Here is a 21,826-nt window from a genome sequence, read left to right on the forward strand (position 1 = left end):
GCATTCCTCACTGTGACTTAATACACAGACGAGAAGGAGTACCCAGAGTTCTACTGTACAGTTCTTATCAGCCCATCTCCCAAGTGATTTAGGAAACAGAACAAGGGGAAGATAGGGAGGGCAGTGGGATTGTTTTCTCTTTTGATTTCATCCTTATTCAAGATAACAGGACAAGCACAGGGTTTAAATCGGGGCACAGCCTGGCCTGTAGGCTTTGATGAGCTTTCACTGGATAGCCAGGGAGTGATTCACCAGTTCTGTATGCTAGTTTTTCAGCGCCATAACACCATTTATATCGGCAGAGTTCTTCCAGCATACAAATGGGAGTGACACAGCAGTGAGTCATAGACAGTTTCTTTTTCCTAAATGCATATGTGCATATGATTTCCAAAATTAGAAGAGGTGGCAAGAGGTTAGTTCCAGGCTGTGCTGTGTGTTTGCTGAGAGGCTCTGGATTTTTCTGACTGAAAGCCCGAAGCTTCATAACCTCAAAGGCAGAAGGGGAGGCAAGTCTTACCCATGAGCTTCAGCACTGATTTTTGTGTGTCATTGATAGTAACAAGGTTCATATCAGTTTGTTTTGTTTTCACTGGAGCCAGGATATCAAGGGTATCATCAGCCTGAAATAAAATCAGCTCCTCTGATTAACACATTTTGTACTGCTGAATGTTAGCCAGTACCTCATTAATGAAAAAACACAACATTTTGTAGCACTTCCAGTATAAACATGTCTCATTCTAATTCTTCCAGGAGTACTTATGAGTTAGGAAAGTGATTTATGTTTAGACTAGGATTTTATTCCTCCTGTGCCATTCTCTCTTCCTATGCTGTTAAATCCAGAAAGAAAAAGCAGAGGTCTTCCTTGCTGCCTTTGTGCAGTGGTACACAAAAGCACCCTGGCAAAGATCAAGACTGCAGAGCTGACCTGCAGGCTGGTGGATGTCCTTTCCCATTTCCTATGCTGCCATGCCTCCCTAGAGGCAGTTTCTGTTTCTAGCCCTGTGCAGACTTAACTGCAGCAAGGCATCGGAACTGGGAACTGTGGCATTCATTTACAGAGGACACTGCGATGTTACAATTTCACTTGCCTGCAATCACACAGGAAAAGACTGTCTTTGTGCACAGTTCCCTTTTCTCAGTTAAAGCTTAGCACAGAAGATTTTTCTCTTGGGGCTTTTTCCATTTCCCAGAGCTTGTTCTGACTTGATCCTTGACCCTTTCCAGCCCTGCTGCTTCAGAGTTTTGTATTCCCCTTCACTCACCTACACACAAGCCAGCACAAACTAGTAGCCTTTTGCCTCTGTGCCTTGCAGGTGCTTTTGCTCTGAAATGTGCTGGCAATAACGATCATTCACATGTCTTTCACCAGACTCCATAAATGAGTGGACATGTGGCATCATCTTACGTGGCAACAGCAAACAATATGAGGAAGAAGAAGTAAACAGCATGCCTTGGAAAAGACTGTGGGATTTGGTTAAAATGTGGACTTTTAATAAAGGGGAGCAGGAGGAAATGCTTGTGATTTTCTTTTTAATTCTTCTCCGTTTATGGAGGAGGAAAGAAGCCAGCAGGCTACAGAGGATCTGGGAAACAGCAAGTGATATTAGAGGATACAGAAAAGATGTTTCTGGGGAGCTGTAGAGCTCAGGGACCTCAGCATCTTTATGAAGAGAAGGGCTGAGAGCACTGGGAAATCACGCTTGTTTCTGTGTTTTTCAGGTTCATGAAGACCCCAGATGAGATTATGAGTGGCCGAACAGACCGCCTTGAGCACCTTGAATCCCAGGCACTGGATGAACAAATATACCAAGAAGATGAGTGCTGAAGGGAATTGGTGCACCACCTCTGTGGGTTTATGTGAGAAACATCTGCTTGGATGGCTGGCACGGTTTGGGAAGGGAAGCAACCCCACAGAAGCAGTAGTGGGGGTCTCCGCTTAGCTTGAAGACCATGCAGGACCTGAAGCACCTTAACAAAACAAACTAACAGGCAGAAGTGGTGCTGGCAGAAAAGTAAATGGGAGAAAGCCTGGACTTACGCACTACTTCACTGTTCCTACCAAGTCTCCCTCAAGTTCTTTCTTTCTTTTTGGTTTGTTTTAAGTTTTTGTTTTTTGTTTCTTTGGTGGTTTTTTTTTTGTTGTTGTTGTTGTTTGTTTTTTGTTTTTTTTCCCCCTAATAAACATGTAGTTTGACTTCCCTTTTCTCACATAGGGCAAAACGTGAGATTATGCTTTTTTTCATTTGGAAGGCTTTCCTTTGGGAACACAGTGTTCTTACTTTCCTTGCAAGTCTCATGAGATAACACCACGCGACACAACAGGGACACAGAAGGGATTTGCTCAAGGGTTCCAGTTTGCTTGGATCAATTTCTGTGTGCTGTGTCTGGTAAATGTACTGAAGCTACCAAAAGAATTTACCACACATATCTGTCAAGCAAAGAGGAGTCAACCTTCACGTGTAGGCTGGGAGAGCATCCCAACATAGCTTGGGTTCATGAATCCTCGAGTGGCTATTAACTTCTGGCATATGGACCAAAACCAATCACCTAAGTGCTCCAGGGAGGAGAGAAATAAATGTGGCAAACCTCTGCAATAGACTGATGTTGACGTTTTCCCTCCCTCTAGCAAACGGGTGATAGAATGGAGTGGGGGGGAGAGGGACAGGGGCAAGTATAAATATATATGTATATATATAAACCCCACAACATATGCACAATGCAGAATTTTAGCCCAAAGGCTTTGATAGAAAAGAAAAGGGTAAAATATCTGAAATCACAGAAGGAAGGTTCTGTTCTTACACCTGCTAGCAATTTTGGGGTGAAGGACTTTCCTTTCGATCTTAAGGAGAATGCAAAGGGACTCATCACATGGTTTGTACTACTCAGAAACCACTCCAGGATCATTTTGTGCTCCTGGAGAGGTAGATGATTCACCAATATAAAAACCAATGGTAGAGAACTAGAAACCAAATAGCTATAGCGATACCTTGGAATTGATTTTGTCTTTGTTTTGGAGTTCAGTTTTCTCCCTCCCATGCCTCCCAACCCTTCCCCACCCCATAGCTTTCCCATCCAGGAATCCTGTCTCAGCTTGCCTGTTCTTGATGTGATTTAAAAGACCAGAAAAAAAGAAATCCCAGATCCATGTTGCTTTCTTGGTTTTATTTTTGTTCTTTGCAAGGTGTCCTAATTTTACACCTTCTATTTGGTTTGTAGCATGAGGGTGCTTTGCAGGAGGCAAAAGCCATGCCTATTTTGGTTGCTCAGGCCTGGAAGCTCAGCAGTCCTTAATGCCCAGTAGTGAGGGAACTACTGGCCCTTTGCATTTCACACTGCTTGGGCTGCCATAACAGGAAAATCTGTGGTGTCCAGTTATCCAGTGATCCATCAGCAGTGGTCCACGTAATGGAAAGAATGCAGCGGGAGAAATGATACTTGCAAAGAGTGAAGATGGAAAGAGAAACTGTACAGGAATCACATGATTACTGGAGGAAAACAAGTCCACACTAGTTCATTAAAACCAGAAAGCCTCTTTTATGGGAAAATGCATACTAGAAATGGGGGGAAAAAAAGAAAAAAAAAAAAGGATTAATCTTATCAACTTCAACCAAAAAAATAAAGTACATTCCCATGATAGCATTTCTATTAGCTATAAACCAGAACTGCATTTGATCTTAGCGCATATTTAACAAGAGGGTTAATCTACCCAGAAAAGAAATAGCACTTGGCAATGAACAGTGGCCTGTATGTTTAAACAAAGATAGTCCAATCTCACAAAAGACGTTATTGAGTCACAACTGCAGAAGGAAAGGCTTTGTTAAGGGCAAAGATAGGCATCGTACAATGAGAAGTTTTGCAGATCCAGTGTCTGATGAGGAGCAACAGAGCATACATCTCTCCCTGAGTTCTTCCCAGGCACATCCTTTTATTATAGTTATGTTAGAAGTCCCAGCACACAAAGTGCTTGACTTCTGCCTCGGAAAAGAGGGCACATGAACGTGCATCAGAAAGATGAGCAGATGAGCCATTACTGCCACAGCTCTGAGATATTTAGGGCTCATGAGATGGAGGCACGGAGAGAGATCCCCTGCTCACAGGCCTGAAACCAAAGGGGCCACAATGATTCCAACCCAAAACCTAGGGGCCACGATGATACTGACCCAAGGGCACTTGGTTGCAGCCATGGTTTGGGAGCTGGGTGTGTGCCCTCCAACTGAATGTGGAGCACAGAGGGCATCGGAATGCATCTTCCTGGGGAGGACAAAGGAATAACTCAGAGAAGATGGTGAGTGACAGATGAAGTGAGCATCAGTGTAAAGGAAGCCTCTTGACAGTTCCTTCTGTTTCTTAGGATATACGGCAGTAGAAAAAAAAAGCACAGTTGATACCCTTTACTTCTCTGGCTGTGATGAGTGCATGCACTGCATCATTTTCCTGCTCCAACTGCTGTTATGAGATGATGGGGAAGAAAGACAATAGGTACCTTCTATTCAAAGTGTTTTGCTTTGCTGAGCCCCAAGATTTTGTTATGGTGAAGGTGCACACTGGGGGAGTAGAGACAGTCCACCAGCATAAGCCCATGCACTCGCCAAGTAAGCTAGCAAGCAGTTTGTCTTCAGCACTGGTAAGGCAGGAAAAAGCAAGGAATCCTAAAATCCCACGTGTTGTCCCAGCTGGAAAATTTGTAGAGGGAATTTAATATGGGAAATGTTCATCTTTACCAAAAATACAATCATTCTCACTTGCAGAATCAAGTCAAAGGGAAAAAAATGCTGGGAACTCCTGTTGGTGTGTGAAGGACATCTCAGGACAACTTCTTCTCCCTCCCAGTCATAAAATTCTCCCAAGTCTCAGGCCAGCCAGAAGGAAAATACCCTTCAAACATGGAGCAGGCTGTTCCCATGGACCCTGCCTAGCCTCCAGCCACTCTGCATGATCAGGCAGTAGCATGGATGACATGCTGCTGGGGCTTGGGACATCGTGTGGAGACCTGTGAGATGTGAACTGTTCCTAGGGTCTTGTAAGCAAGGTAATCAGCAGTGGCTAAAAAATATAGAAACAGGCTGCAACAGCTGCAGTAAGCAGATTCCCCTCTACCTCGCCTCCAAACGGCAGATCCGTGGAGTGCGAACTGCATTCGTGTTCAGAGCTACAGAAACACTTGTTGCCTGTCCAGGCTAGCACAGGCAATGCTGTCTTTCCAGCAGCTCTGAAACCCACCTCCCCTCCCTGGTTTCTAATTTCCCAGTGCAGAAATTGCTAGCAGCGTGGCAACCAAGCTTTCTATCTTTTCCTCCAGCAAGTGGGAAAAGAAATAGCGAAGCTCAAGAAATACTCAGCAAAGGATCTCCACGCTGCAGTTAAGTGGGACCGTCACTGCCTTCAGTTTGCTGCAGGGCTGCTCAGCCTGCAAGCGGCCAAGTAGGATGTGCTGCAGCTCCACGACTAAATATTTTCTTGAGTTTCGTGACTGATGTTGAAGGTTTTCTGATGGCCTCTCCATCCAAAGAGCTCCACCACTGCCCTTCTTGCCCAGACTGCAAATCCACAGATCCATGCGTGCATTCTCCAGATCTCTTTGCCAGACTGAAACCACGTGCAAGCCCAGAATGCATCAGTTTGAGCTTTTTGAGTTCTGTCTTTTTGTTTGTTTTTGTTTTTGTTTTCAATAAAATTCTAGTCTTTTCATTGATGGTGATTTTTTTGTTTTTTGTTTTTAAGATGTGGGTTTAAGGGACTGAATCCAATGAATGTAACAAAAGAAAAACAAAAAGCCTAATCTCAGGGCCAGTGAGTTGCAAATAATTTTTAAAATGCCTGTAATTACATCATCTCAATAAAAAAAAAAATTTAATATAAAAATGGGAATACCAAATTTTGTTGGTGCAATCATTGCTAGAAAAGGTCTTTTCCTTCTATAAGCTCTGGTACCTGAATGGATACAGTACACAGTAGCTGGTTTCAGTCGGGAAAAGTAACCTGCAGGCTTTCCATGCCCAAACCTGTATGAGGGAAGCCTCCATCTTCCCTGGAAAGCATTGTTTGGAAAAGTTAATGCTGTCCCTTGAAGTATTTACTTTGCCTTCTCCCTTAGCAGTCAGCAGAGTACTCCATGAGTGCCAAGATGGAGGCATCTGCTCCTCTCCCCTTGTCCTGCAGACCATACAGAGGGAAGGCGCAAAATTGAGGACGTGTGGTAACTGTTGCAGCTATTGCATCCCGCTAAACAGACCAGCTCAGTTTTGAGAACAATAATGATTTCCATAGCATTCATCTTAGCAAACCAGTCTAGAAACAAAGTCCCTAAGATGCCGCTGTTCCAACAAAGGGAGTCCTCATCTTCCTGTTTCACCTTGAAGCAGGTAAGATGCAGGGACCCCAACGACACCGTGCTCTCAGTGGCAAGGGGGCAGCGTGGCAAGGCATCAGGCACTTCTTGCTGTTGTCCATTATTCCCTGGAGAGCCCTTTCCCACGCTGAGCAGGTTATCAGCATGTACAACAGCAGGGTAGTGGCTGCCATGTCACAACAAGCACATCTGGGCAGCAAGGCCACATCTAGCACTCTCTGTGCTGGGTGAAGTCATGCAGATCCCAACTACAGCTTGGGATGGACCCATGATAACCTGGCTGATCTGTGGAGCTGTCTGTCCAGCTGTTTCTCACTTGGTATTTTTTCTTGCTTTTCCTTCACTGTTGTTTTTAAACCACAAGGAAAAGAATAAGAGCTGAACCTTTTTGAACCAAGACATCACACAAGAAGGAAACAATGTGTTTTGCTCCACAACTCTGCCCCTCCAGGCTATTTCCCTTCATTTGAGAAGAGGAAATAAATGTATCCTACACACTATTGCAGCTTTCTGTGCACTCTAAACAACAGCTAACATTGCAGGGTGAAAGTGTATGGGGGAAGTTTTTGGTATTTTTGGCTATCACTGCCTTGAGCAATAGTTTCAGAGCTGCCTCTTGAACTCAGAGACCTTAGAGAACATGCTTTCTGTGCTGCAGCAAAGGAACATCCTAAAAGCAGGTGCTCGGTACACCTCTACCTATCTTTCTAACGTTAATTCAGCTCTAGAGCTACTATGCCAATGCCACCACCAGGATGACAGCTGGTACATGTGCTTGCAGACCATGGCTCCAACAGATTCCACAGTGATGGCCAGGAGAGAAGTGGCAAGGGTGGCAAAGTGGGCCTTTGGTTACAGCTTGTGCACCCCAGGACTTAGTGGGGCTGCCAGTGAAGTACTGACTGCAGCACTTAGAAATCCATTCTGAAGTAATACTTTGCAGAAACTTTTTTACTTCTCCCATATGAGGCTCCACCTGTGAGGCCCATGCAAGCAAGGACATTCTTCTTTCCCCAGAAAGACCCTGCAGTGACAGTGGTAGTGTGCACATGTGTCATGCTTGCTTGCTGCAGCTCTGAGAGGTGTCTCTGGTTGAACATCTCTTCAGATGGACTGGAGAAAAAATCCCCTTCACTAGTACTTGCAATCACAGAATCACCAAATGTCAGGGATTGGAAAGGACCTTGAAAGATCACCTAGTCCAATCCCCCTGCTGGAGCAGGAACACCTAGATTTGCTCGCACAGGAACACGTCCAGGTGGGTTTAGAATGTCTCCAGAAAAGGAGACCCCAAAACCTCTCTGGGCAGCCTGTTCCAATATTCTGTCACCCTCACGGGGAAGAATTTTTTTTCTCATATTTATGTGGAACCTCCTGTGTTCCAGCTTGCACCCATTGCTCCTTGTCCTGTCATTGGATGTCACTGAGAAGAGCCTGGCTCCATCCTCATGACACTCACCCTTCACATATTTACAAACATTAATGAGGTCACCCCTCAGTCTCCTCTTCTCAAGGCTTGAGAGACCCAGCTCCAGTCCACCCTTTCCTCACCTCTCTGCCTTAATAAAAGGAGAGGGGGATGATGGATAGTCATCTGCTCGTTCTGCTGGAGCTGAATCTGTCGATGGAATGGCCTTTTTTTTCATCCATTGTGGCAGTAATCTTCTATCCCTGCTGTAACTGCCCTCATTAGCCCAAAAGGACAGCACAAATGTTACTTAATGACTTTTTTCTGCCACTGGTCACCATAGACTGGGCAACAGCTCTGCTTCTTGATCTGCTCTTTTCCCTCCACGTGCTAGCACAAGGCTTAGGCCGAGTGTGGTTGTTCACTGTGCAGGACATCAGTTCCTTATTGTGATTATATCCAGACAGGCTAAGCATACCAGTGATGATAAAGAATATATGTCTGGCAGCTGCTACAGAGAGTTAGGGCAGTGCATGTTTGCTTCAGTGTTGTCCCTTTGTCAGTGAAAGAGACTATGTGTGGCTCTGCCAGCCTCTGCAGAGCACAGCAACCAGACAGGGACACCAATGTACAACCAGGCAGACCCGGTGTCTGTGACGCATTAAGCACCTGAGGACTACAGTCAACATTTAGGTTAAAAAGAACACATAGAGACCTCATGTAGGACAATAGAGGTCATTATGACCGATAGGATCAGTTGTAAAACCTGCAGGGACACATCAATCTTTCCGCCTCCTGCAAACACCTGTGCACAAAGTTTCCCAGCATCTCAAAGTGTTGGAGAACAGCCGCAACAGGAAGAGCGATAACAGTTCAGGAATTAGAATTGATCTTGTGCCGCCTGATAAACACTACTAGCCTGGGGTTGTTGGTGTGAAGCCAAGCTCTGCTAAATGGACAAAGTTTTCAAGTGAACCCTTCCCAGTGTTTGACGAGGTAAAAGGAAGGAACCAGAGCAAAGACATCTTGAACAAAGCAGGTATTGTTTCCCTGGGCTCCATAAAGATGTGAATGCGTAACCCCTCAGAGGAAGGTGAGGAAAAGAAGCAGATAGGTAGATGAAAGCTGAGGCAAGGAGGGGGGGAGGGGGGTGCAGTTTGGACCAGCACAAAGCTGAAACCTGAGAGTGGTCACCATATGCCCTGTGCACCAGAAACCAGTATGTTCAGTCTCTCCTTCCCAAGGTCAGGGCCAAGGTCGGAAGCTTCTGCTTGGCCCGTGCATTCTTGCAGGATCTGAACCAGCCTCCATTCAAAGACTTGAAGAAGGAGGACTCCAGCCCCTTTGAAGGAGATGGAGTTAATCATCCCCAGGGTTCAGATCTGTGCCTTCCTTTCTATTTAGCTGTTTCTCAACTCTGCTTCCTAGCTCTCACAGCTGGGACTGTTCAGTCAGGAGTAGAAAAGGCTGCTGGGAAGCCCAATGACAGCCTTTCAGTATCTAAAGCAGGGCAATAAGAAAGAAGAGGACAGACTTTTTAGCAGGGTCTGTTGTGACAGGACAAGGGGAAATGGTTTCAAACAAAAATAGGGGAGGTTTGGACTTGTAAGGAACAAGTTTTTTTTACAGTAACAGTGGTGAGTCATTGGAACAGGTTGCCCAGAGAGGTGGTGGATGCTCTGCCCTTGGAGACATTCAAGGTCAGGTCAAACAGGGCTCTGAGGGGAGTTAGACTAGATGACCTTTAAGAGTCCCTTCCAACTCAAATGATTCTTTGATCCCATTATTGTGCTTTTCTTTCTTATTCTTCCTGCATTGTTCTTGCTTATGGTTCTTGTGAACTGTAGTATTGCCATCCATACATTAAGATCCTTACCAACTGCAATCAGTTCAATCCATACTCATATTTTTCAACTAAATATGCTTGAAATGCATGGAAGGAACTGAAGCTTCATCACACCACTGCTTCCCAGGGAGCTGCACCCAACACACAGAGCTACAGGATACAGCCACACTTGCTTCTTGGGGTGCTGATGGAGCTGCTCCTGCAGGAAGGGCTGCACAGTCCATCTCCTTGGAGCAGGCTGACAAGGAATAGAAAGGCAAAAGGGAAGTCCATACAGGTCCATTTAATTCCCCAGGAGCCCAGGTAACCCAAGAACCACATTTCTTCTGAACCTTCAGCTGAGATGTGAGGTTTTCTCCCCATCCAAGAACAACCCTGGGGAGAATGCCTGAAAATAGATTATCAAATGCATCAGTACAGGAGAGTGTCTGTTTCCTTATTTCTCTTCGAAACATTCTTAGTATTCGTGAATGCTCTTGGGAAGATGCTGTCTCAAAGATGAAGGTTTCTTCTTCTTTACATTCTTTCTCATCTCCCATCCCAGTTCACTCCTAAAAAATCAGGGAAATCAGCAAGCAGAAATAATTAACAGGCAACTGAATTTCACGTGCCCAAGACTTCACCCAACATTCAATTCAAATCCTCTAACCCAATGCTGAAATTTCCTCACCATTACACAGAACAGGGAGAAAACAGGCCAGACAGATATGCTGTTCCAGCATTAACAATTTCATGCATGAAGTGACACCTTTCCTTTGCTAAAGCCGATGGAAATTAGGGCTGTATAAAATCTGTGCAATACAGAGGTCTGAGCAGTATCCAGAAAATAGCCTACACAAGAAACCTGAGGGTTTGCTACAAAATTAGAACTTACTTAACTCCCACAGCAACCTTCTCAACCATACCAGATACCACCCCGGAGTCAAAACCACAACAACTTGTTTTGACGGTTATTTGCAGAGACCTGGATTCTGTACTGACGCCCATCAGCTCCCAGCACAGATGAACTGACAGTATAAAATCAGATTCAAACCCAATTATCAAGGACTCGTGTGCCCAGGGTTGTCAATCCAAGTGTTTCTATTTAGAAGGCTTTCATTAGAAATGAATTTTCACTCTGAAGAGTAAGTTTGGTGTGCAAAAAAGAAAGGCTTTGTAAAATCAAGCCAAGTTCATCTCAAAACAGAAGAATATGAGGCCCAATTCGCAAAAGGACTAATTAACCCACAGTTTTCAGTGAAGCCAGCAGAAGCTACCATTCGTTTGGAAATCTGACTGTTCATTTAGGCTCCTAAATCCACTGATTCTCGATTTGTGCACTTTGTTAGCCATACCTTGTATTATACTTTCTAAATTGCTTTTCAAAATTGTCACTGCCCAGCGTAAAGTCCCTGAGACACGCACATGCAGATTTCTTTGCAGAAGCCTGGCTGGAGGACTGAGGAACTACGATGCCTGTGTTCATGAAACTGAATCCCGCACAGAAAGTTTCTTTGGTTCCTTTGCATCTATCTGCTGTTTATCTCAAAATGTTACATGCTGTGGAACTGCAAACTATCAGATGGCATTCACTCCTGGCTGCAGCAAGGCCTGGCAGTGTCCCCATCAGATGTGCCCAAGCCCTCCCAGGGACCCTGAGACCAGATACGGTGCCTCCCTTTCCCAAACGTCACCGGTGACATATCTGGCCAGTATTTTGAGAGGCCTTTAGCAGCCCAAAGCTGTGTCTGTAGGAAGGTTCTCCATCCAGTGGGTGCATCTGAGCCCAACACCTGCAGCATGAGTGCTACTCTCCTGTATCAAACCCTTGCTTCAACCAACACCAATGGGATAGCGGCTGCCCAGTGAAAAAAACAGCCACATATGCTCCTTTCCACATAAAACACAATAGAACCCTGCCCACAGCAGGGGGGTCGGAACTAGAAGATCTTTGAGGTCCCTTCCAACCCAAGTCATCCTGTGATTCTATGATTCTATGAACCATAGAACCATAGAATATCCCAAGTTGAAATGGACCCACAGGAATTATTCACTCCAGCCCCTGGCTGCACACAGGACTATCCAAAATTCAAAATCTGTGTTTCAGAGCTTTGTCTAAATACTCCTTGAACTCTGGCAGCTTGATATCATGCCCACTGCCCTGGGAAGCCTGTTCCAAGGCCCAACCACTCTAGTTCCAAGTCCCTAACCCCCAGCTGCCCCTCCCCTGACACAGCTCCATGCCGTTCCCTCGGGCCCTGTCGCTGTCACACAGAGCAGAGCTCAGCGCTGCCCCTCTGCGCTCTGTGAGGAGCTGCAGCAGCCATGAGGCCTCCCCTCAGCTCCTCTGCTCTGGGCCCAGCACACCAGGGGACCTCAGCTGCTCCTCATACACAGGTGACATTGGCGAGAGGATAAACACACCCTTTCACCTTCATGACAGGTGCAGCACCGTTTTAAGTGACATTTAGAGAAGTGGTGTGTTGCTTTGGACTCATACACCACCATCATCGCTCAGCACTTCTGCTTCAGACCAGCGGCAGGAGGGCTGGGAGTATCCCTTAATTGCAGCATCCATGACTGAAGCCAGAAACGTGCACGGTGCAGGAAGGAGTGGAGTGAGAGTCCCTGCTGAGAGGCAGACTGCAGATCAGGACAGTGAGAGTGAGACTCTGATGGGGAAAGGATAAATATTTATCTGAGGGAATTTTAGAAAGAAGGGAATATTTTTCATTTAGTTGTAACTCGTTCAGGAAATTATTCATTTTTCAAATGAAAACATTTTCTTCAAATTCAAAACAACTGTTTTTCTCCTGGATTTTGTTTACAAAAAGAAAGGAAGAGCCTCAGCTCTGCCCTTTTTCATCCATCCTCCATTAAATGTCATCCAAGTCCTGTGTCTTAAATTGAGAAGTCATTTTTCATAATAATGATCTTTAAATAGTGTTGTGAGGGTTTCCTGAGCAGCCGTAGCCACAGCTGTGGCACGGAGGGCAACAAGATCCCGTGTCTCTCCACTTGTTGGATGAACACTAGGTTGGTTATTTGTAATGAGCTTCTTAGCACCAGAAAAAGTGAAGGGGAAGACAATTGATCAGTCTCTTCAAAAGCCACTTAAGCAGTCCTAGACTGAGAAAACGAGTATCTCCAGCTCACTCCTATTTTTTCCACTTTGCTACCTGCTGAACACAGGAGCCTCCTGCAGGTCCCAGTCACGTGGGGTCTGTATGGATTAAGTGACAATTTCCAGTTCACAAAATAACCTTCTGTTCCTCCCTCTCTCACCTCACGGTCATGTTTCCAGGATCCCTGGCTACAGAAAAAATTCACAGGCTTTATGCTACAACTGAGGGCCAGTAATGGGGTCTGTTGCTAAGCCTGAAAGAACTGAAAGAGCTGAGGTTGTTTGGCCTGGAGAAGAGAGGGCTCAGGGGAGACATGAGAGCAGCCTTTAGTATCTAAAGGGTCTTTAAGAATCATAGAATCATAGAATGATTTGAGTTGGAAAGAACATTTAAAGGCCATCTGGTCCAACTCCCCTCCAATGAACAGGGAAACCCTGCTCCGAGCAACCTGATCTAGCTCTAGATATCCCTGTTCACTGCAGGGGAGTTGGACTAGATGACATTTAAGGGTCTTTTCCAACTCAAATGATTCCATGGTCTGCAATCTATGGTCTATGATCTAACCCAGAGTCCCCAGGGAGCTTGTTCCTGAGAAGTAACATCTGCCCCACATCCCTCATGGGGACTCTAATCAGGAGGTGTTAACTCCAGCTTCATAGAGCATCTCAGATGCTATAGTAATTACATGACCAATCAAGACAAAGTGTTAGTTGTAATTATTAAATCTTACAAATGCAGAAACAAAGCAAAATGCAATATAAATTGTGGAGAAGGAATATAAGGAATGTCTCTCAGCATGTAGACTATCTTACCCATCAGTACATCTTAATGTGCAACAAACTGAGAACATAGCATAGTAAATCCATCCTAATAAAGGAATGGATGTACCTAAACACGGAAGAAGAAGTGGCAGCCAACCAGCCAAGTGAGAGCTGTTGCAAAGTGGCAGGAGATAACATGCTGCTTCCAGGAGTAGCTGCAGGTACAAGACGCACACACAACTGCGACTGAGGATATATAGGCAAACAAAAAGCACAAACATTGCAAAGAACCAGCTTCCCAGCTCTGACCACTCCCGTGACTCATCCTCTGGACCAACCAACACAATATGGCTTAGAGCATATTTAGCCACAGATCTTATTCTGGTAAACCCAGGTCCTCCCTCATTCTCACTGCCCTCCCAGTGCCAGCACCAGCCCTGGTGGACACCAAGCAAACTGACCTAGGAAAAAATAACCCAAACAGAAAGGGCAGGCTGGTTTTCACCCACTTCAGTGCCCGGGTCTGACTCACTGCCAACTGTGCAAACCCTATTGCTGCTGCAAGGTGGGCAGCAGGAACACGCATCCCAAAGGGGAGCGCTGGATCTTGTCAGTCAGCACTGCTGCCCTGTCTGGTGGTCTCCTGCCTCAAGACCATCATAGTGTCAAGAGAAACCCCGTCCCTTGCAAGATCAAAATCAACCAGAAAGAGTTCACTTTGGTGCACATTCTATTTGCTAACACCATGCACATCACAGCCTCCAGGTTGCTGTGTTGGCACTGCAATCTGCACTTCCAGCACGTTCTGAAAATCAGACCTTTCGTCTTGGATCAGAGGTTAGACACAAAAGTAACCACCTCCACAGAAGATTGCTATAATTCCTGGGCTCTAAAATCCCCAAGATATTCAGCTTGCCAGCTCCCACTACTGTTTTGATCCTCACAGCCTCCATGAACGTGCATGAAGGGAAGATGATGGATGTTGCAAGCTCTGCTCACAGAGACAGCGGGTACTTTCCTAATGTCCCCGACTGCCCTTGAGCAATTCCCCCTTGCCTTGAACCCTCCCAGCTCTTTATGGGGTGATGAAGTCCAAGAACAGCAGCGAGGGGACTTTAGGGGTTCAGTTCTGCCATCTGGCATCACATGGCCAGGACCTCATGTGACTGCTTCCTCTAGAAATCCCCTGAGCGTGACCATTTGGGCATGGCCAGCTGAGCTGCACCACCCTGAGACCTTCAGCCTGAGCACCCAGCACCTCCTGGGCTTGACTTAGCCAAGATCGCAGTCAAACACTTTGCAATCAAATAGTCCTTGCTCCCAGTCTGTCTGCTTTGTTTCTTTCCCAACTACATCACATGTTAATTTAATTTAGCCTAGGTTTTTACACCCTTGCACAGATGTTACAGTAGGTGTGCAGACTTCTGCTTTCACTTGCATTCAACATCTTCAGTCTCCTCTTCTGAGCCCTACAGAAAAACACAAATGCTTGCCAAAGACAAATTGTTCTCATTTTCTCCTGCCCCTCAATGAGAAGGTGAGAAGGATATTGCTATAGGTGTGCTCCCCACCCACATTTTCTCTCACTGCCAAATGCATTGCATCAAGAACAATTAGAAAATATTTCTTTGTGTGGGCCGTAAGACTATGTATAAAGTACAGAAATATTTTTCTGCTAAAAAAACTTACAACAACAAGAAAAAATTCCTCTTGCATGATCTTTGGTTTGATTTTCAGGGAACTCATTCAGCTGAAAAGGTGAGGAACCCTCCTGGTGTGAATGCCATTGCAAAGCTTCTGCAAACATCGTCATATTGTTCCTGAAAGCACCTTCCCAGGGAGCTGGACACTGTACCTCAGTGTGATAAACAGGCGGAGAACAAGACTGAATTGCCAGTAATCAAATATCTGACCCAAGAAGGGAACCACAACATCCATTACCACCATGGCAGCAGAAGCAGAAATTCAACAGATGGAAGCATGAGAGCACTTGTCTGACAGTTGCAGCAAATATTTCAAGCAGGAGCTTAATTGTATTTCATGTGATCACTGTTTAATAGCGTTTAATCCTTGGACCTGTCCTGCTCATCTACAAAAGGCAAATGCTAGCTTCCCCTGCTGCCCTGTCTACATGCTGCAGGACTCCAGGGTGTTTGTTTCAATCACCACTGTGAGGCTGGGAGTTCATACTCCTGTGGACTGTGAGAGTCAGTATCAAGAGCAATATGGGGCAGTGGGCAGGGTGTGGAATGCCATGGGCTGAACAGGGAGGTTCTTTACCTATGGCCAGCTGGAAATGAGGCTGGAGAGGTGTTGTTTAGCTCCAGTTCTATGCCCAGAGAAGTCCCAGAAGATTCACATCTGGTGTCCCGTCAAACATCAGGTTTGGTTCAAGATTAAATATGTACGAGATTTTTGAGCAAAAGCTACATCAGAGTGCAGTGGAGCTGAGCAAGGCAGAAACTCTCACTCGCTGCCTCTGCATTTCCACCTTTTCTCATTGCACAGGGATTGAGCCAGCGTCTCTCACCCTGGGGCTGCTGCCCCTACCTTGCCAAGGAGCCTCTGGGATCTGTGTTCTTCTAGCACTGGTATGCTCTCACCCAGCATGACTTAATGAGTGGCAGGCACAGTTCTATCAAAGCAGGTTATCACTTTCTCCCCTCCAACACAAAGCAAAGCACTCCACACCTCTGCCAGCAACCCTAACCACATCACAGACAAGGAGGAATCCACACAAGTATTCAAACCATCTGGATGTTGTGCCTCCACAGCAATTAAAACCATGCTCACTTCTCGCACAATGCCTGGAGGGAAACAGACTGAATCGCAGGGCACAGGAGGACATGCCACGGTGAGCTTAGCTTCCTCATATCACAGCTCCATGTTGTAACTTCCAAAGTGGTATTCAGCCTGAGAATCTGGTCCACCCTCTCCCTGGCATGACGTGTCCTTTCTTCTGGAACACATCGTGCCAGGACCAAGCTCATGAGGAGCTGCAACTTCTGGGTTGCCCTGACACCCCTTAGTGCTTTTTGATAAGGGCCCCTTGGGCACCATCAGATCCCAGGGGGCTGGGACCACCCAGGGCCAAACCGCTCAGCACACACTGCAGAGCATAGGTTGCTTAGAGATGAGTTTCACCCCAGGTGAGGACAGTGGTGCAGCTGAGGTGCTTGCAAGCACTCTGCTATTCACTGCCATCCAGAACAGGCCCTTCTTCTCCCATATATGCCACAGAGATTTGCCATGACCAGGTCCATGGGGTGCCTGCCTCCCAGTGCCAGACACCATGGAGACTTTCCCATGGTAGTGGAAGGGAAGGGGAAGGGGAAGGGGAAGGGGAAGGGGAAGGGGAAGGGGAAGGGGAAGGGGAAGGGGAAGGGGAAGGGGAAGGGGAAGGGGAAGGGGAAGGGGAAGGGGAAGGGGAAGGGAGGGGAAGGGAGGGGAAGGGAGGAGAGGAGAGGAGAGGAGAGGAGAGGAGAGGAGAGGAGAGGAGAGGAGAGGAGAGGAGAGGAGAGGAGAGGAGAGGAGAGGAGAGGAGAGGAGAGGAGAGGAGAGGAGAGGAGAGGAGAGGAGAGGAGAGGAGAGGAGAGGAGAGGAGAGGAGAGGAGAGGAGAGGAGAGGAGAGGAGAGGAGAGGAGAGGAGAGGAGAGGAGAGGAGAGGAGAGGAGAGGAGAGGAGAGGAGAGGAGAGGAGAGAAGAGAAGAGAAGAGAAGAGAAGAGAAGAGAAGAGAAGAGAAGAGAAGAGAAGAGAAGAGAAGAGAAGAGAAGAGAAGAGAAGAGAAGAGAAGAGAAGAGAAGAGAAGAGAAGAGAAGAGAAGAGAAGAGAAGAGAAGAGAAGAGAAGAGAAGAGAAGAGAAGAGAAGAGAAGAGAAGAGAAGAGAAGAGAAGAGAAGAGAAAAGAGATACTCACAAGATTTGCAAATACAGGTCAAATGATGCAAATAGTTCCAGCTGAAAAAATAGGCAGGGGAGATTTTTGTAGCACTGAAAAACTTTAGTCTGGTGTACTTGAAAATGAAATACAGATATACAGATACTGAAATGTCAAATGGAAACCTCAGGGTGGAAATGTACATTCAAAAATTGGCACGAATTTGTACAAGGGGGTTTTAAGTAACAGGAGTAAGGAGACTATACCATTCTGGATCAAGTAGAGTATTTCTTATTGGTTTTTGTTTGTTTGTTTGTTTTAATTATTTTTCTAGAAGAAATAAAATTATTTTCTTTGACTTGAACCACCACTTCTCCCCCAAATATTCCCTTTAGCCAAATTAGCCACATCAGCAGAAATTTGATCACAAAAAAAATTGCAGACGTTATAACAGCTCAAAGCACTTCTTCAAGGTACGTACTTTTGTTCTGGACATCTGGGGCCACAGAAAAATACCCAATATGTTCAGGAACTTATGATGAGCAAGGAGAGTCAGAAGTAAATCAAGGTCTTTGATCCTCATTTTCTTGACAATAATGCAATAAGTCTGGATGGCACTGGCTGGGATGCTTTTTTCTCCTGATAGATGATCTCTTCACTATCTTCCCAGGATCTATTTGAGGAACACTTTCGAGGTGCAGCTTTATCAACATGGGAAACTGAAATGCCGAAAGATTTTTGAGCTGTATTTACATACTAAGAGGCCTGGAAATCTGGGGCGCCTGTGTTTTTGGCTGCCTGACTTCAGATACCTACAGCCTGATTTGCATGAATATTATGCACCCAGAACTCCTACTGAGATCAAAAAAACAGCTCAGCGCCTCTGCAAAAACAGGTTGCTGGCATCCAGAACTGGAGGCAAGCAAACTCTGTGCATCTTTCAAAAATCTGGGTCTGCATCCCTCATTAGGGGTGGCCACTGAATCAAATGCAGGCTTCCATCTCAACAGCTTTTGGTAGGATCCACTTCAACTTATGGCTCTAAAAACGTCCAGCTGAACCCTTCATACAATTTTTGGAGGCTGCCAGTTGACCTTTTGCTCTCTCTCCTGTATTTTATTTATCACATGATTTGAGGCATTTTTCCTAGAGCCTAGGATCACAGACTGGCTGAGGTTGACAGGGACATCTGGTCATCTGGTCCAACCCCTGCTCAAGGAGGGCCACCCAGAGCTGGATCACGTACAAACAGATTTTAGTCTCCAAGGATGGAGACTCCACAACTTTTCTGGGCAACCTAGAGGTACTACAAGTGCTCTGCATTCGCTGTGGGCCATCTCTACATGCACACACATATACAAGTACAAAAGCAGTCATCCTACAGCAGTCACCATGAGGTTTTCCAAGTGCAGATTGCCCCAAAGTTTAACAAGAAGGCCCATATTTGGTTTGTGGGCTTTCATCAATTTATGAAGTCTACGTTGACAGTCATGTTTATGGATACTCATACAGTGCCGTACCAGCATGCTGGGCTGCTCATGGCTCAGTTCTCACCAGCCCTCGCTGGGAAGCTGCAGCAAATAGAGGTGTTTTAGTCAACATGCCATCAGTGCCATCATTCTGTGGGGAAAAAATAAAAAAGATTTAGTAACACTTCCTGCTTTTCTTGGAGCAAGGTGGACTCCAGAATGATCTGCACAATTCTGCAACACTTCCCTTTGGGGTTTTGTTTGGTGTGTTCAGGCGGAGGTGGCTCTGTTCAGCTCTGACAAAGAGAATTCACTGCCAGAGTTTGGAAAGGACACTGCCATGCCCATGGGGTTAACCCAACATGGACTGGGCTCCCTCCAGCAATGGCAGGATTGCTGGGTGGTTGCTTTCATGTGCTTTTTGTTTCATGTTCATCACCCTGGCATCTGAGCAGTTTGCATCTTTGGTTTAACAAAGGTTTAACCACAACAGCTCCCTCCTTACATGGAAGGGGAAGAGTGAGTGCTCCACGGAGGGTGGGGTACAGAAACAAGCAGATTCCATCTCATCTTGTTTCTATTCTGATGTTCATCAAACGCAGCTTGGTAGGCAAACAAGTCTGCTTGCAGCCCTCAGAAGCACAGTGCCAGTGCCAGCATTGCACCAGGATGGCAGTGCTTGGAGGAGCTGTGGTCACACTGTTTTTGTTTGTCATCTTTGCACCTTTTGCTTGTGCTACAAAATTGAAACCATTCTTTGGTTTGGGGGTGGCACAACAGCTAGAAGGCCAGGAGAGGGTGTTAAGAAAGGAAAATTAATGATTTCTAAAAAACTTCTAAAACCAGATGGTTACAGGTACAGTGTCTTCTGGGCAAGAACTGTATTTGCAGTGAGTTCTTTCACTGACGTCAGTTTGTGTTTCAAATCAGCTTTGACACAACCTTGACAAAGTCTTTGAAGTCTGAACTAAATGTGCTGTAGAGTTCATTATTCACAACCACTCAGATGGATAGGGAGTATTTTTCTTTTGAAAGGTCCTGCCAAACCTGCCCTGCACTTTATTTGCTTTTAGAGGCACTCTGGTCATTCTTTAGGAGGAAGGAGTGCTACTGGATGGAAGAAAGAAAGGACGGTAACAATCCAGCAGGTAGCAGCTTTCAAAAATAGCCATTCAAAACCTCAATCATTAAAGAAGCACAGCTGGAATATGCTGCATACTAAGAACACCACATAGGGGACCTTTCGGCAGGATCTTCCCCAAAGGCCAGCTCCATGACACCCTGCCCCACACTTAGTTCACTGGGAGCTAAATTGCTTTGCAGGTCCACAGAGATACCAGCATTTGCAAAGTGCAACACAAGCATTCAGTGTTTGCATACTTGGAGAGCACAAATCCAAGCCAGTCCAAGCTGCCACCATCTAGGATTTTATAACGCAAGGATTGGCAGGGATGAAGCTATATACATCTATCGCCAGAATGGTTTTCACAGAATCACAGGATCACAGGGGTTGAAAGAGACCTCAAGAAATCATCAAGTCCAACCCCTCTGCTAAAGCAAGTGTCCTGCAATAGGTCTCACAGATAGGTTTTCAAACAGGTCTTGAATACTCCCGTGGAAGGAGACTCCACAACCCCTATGGACAACCTGTTCCAGTGCTCCATCACCCTTACCATAAAGAAGTTCTTACACATGTTAGTATGGAACTTCGTATGTTCAAGTTTTAGGCCATTACTCCGTGTCCTATCACTACACGCCACTGAAAAGAGCCTGGCCTCATCCATTTGCCTCCCACCTCCCTTTAGATATTTATAAACATTTATCCAATATCCTCTCAGTCTTCTTTTCCCCAGACTGAACAGACCCAGGTTACTCAGCCTTTCCTCATACAGCAGATGCTCCAGGCTCTTTATCATCTTTGTGGCCCTCCACTGAACTCCTTCTAGGAGATCCCTGTTTTTTCTGAACTGGGAAGCCCAGGTCTGGACACAGTAGTGTAAATGTGGCCTCATCAGGTGTCATGATTTTCACTTTTTTTTATCGGTATTCTACATCATAACATAGTGCGGTTCACTGGGAGTTAAAGAGTTAATGCTACAGCTCCATGAATTGTTGCTATTTCCTGTTTCCTCTTCTCAGAAGAGAAGAATGAACTACAACTCCCAGGAGACTTCATTTTTCCGTTTCCATTTTCCCTTTGGAGGGAAAGGTAAAATGGACTGGGAGTCATGAGATTTCCCTCTGCGCTCCCTGGCCACTTGGCCTATGGTAGTAAAGATTTTGGCTTTGGAAACTCTTTCTTCCTCATTTTATTTGATTTATTAGCTCCAGTCATATTGTACTATATTGTATTATCTCGCATTCCACTACTATATTTAGCAAACTAGGCTTTTTTTCCCTTAGCTTGTTGCAGCTATTTTCCTCGTCTAGGCCTATCTCCCTTCCCTTCCCCCATGTGGATCTGTGGGTCACTTTACCCCCTTGTCATGGACGCTAGGCTGAACCAGGCTGAACTGTGACACCTGGGCAGAGTAGAGGGGGAAGACAGCCTCTCTTGATCTGCTAGCTACACTCTTTGTAATGCACCAGGTTTATGATACCCTTGGCCTTCTCAGTCACGAGGGCACACTGCTGGCTTTTGAAGGTGTACAAATTTTACAGAAGTGTTGTTAGAATGATTTTTTGATAAAGTTCTGTGTAAGAGTCATTTTGAATGCCCCAAGGCCCAGTTCGCTCCCACTGGAGAATAAGTTTCTAAGCGAGAGAGACTGCAGTAGTAAAGGGTGACAATATCAAGGGTCCAAGCCTAGATTTTCATTGCATTGGCATACAAAGGAGATGTTGGGTTTGAGAGATAATGCCAGCAGAAACCCCAAGAATGGAAAACAGCCTGAATGTAGAACCTATTAAGACAGCTGAACCAAAGGCAAACAGCTTCCTACTTAAATTTCCTCTATGGGGACCTCCCCAGGTCATTTGTGCACCTGGGTACACCTCTAATATTTCCTCAGC

At 45.7% G+C, this 21,826-nt stretch overlaps 1 protein-coding gene across 11 annotated transcripts in view; it reads left to right on the forward strand.

Moving 5' to 3' along the window:
* ETV6 (ETS variant 6) overlaps nt 1–5,866 on the forward strand; it is a 132,763-nt gene extending 126,897 nt beyond the window's left edge. For 10 of the 11 annotated variants that reach the window (XM_046907643.1, XM_046907721.1, XM_046907834.1 and 7 more), the window contains one exon: nt 1,720–2,208. In XM_046907643.1, coding sequence (XP_046763599.1) covers nt 1,720–1,825 — 106 coding nt within the window. In that variant the 3' untranslated portion in view covers nt 1,826–2,208. Of the gene's footprint in view, nt 1–1,719 lie in introns of all 11 variants that reach the window. The other variant, NM_001199273.3, reaches the window with a different exon arrangement.
* The last annotated feature ends 15,960 nt before the right edge of the window (nt 5,867–21,826 follow it).

Source organism: Gallus gallus, chromosome 1, assembly GCF_016699485.2.
Source record: "Gallus gallus isolate bGalGal1 chromosome 1, bGalGal1.mat.broiler.GRCg7b, whole genome shotgun sequence".
Taxonomy (NCBI): domain Eukaryota; kingdom Metazoa; phylum Chordata; class Aves; order Galliformes; family Phasianidae; genus Gallus; species Gallus gallus.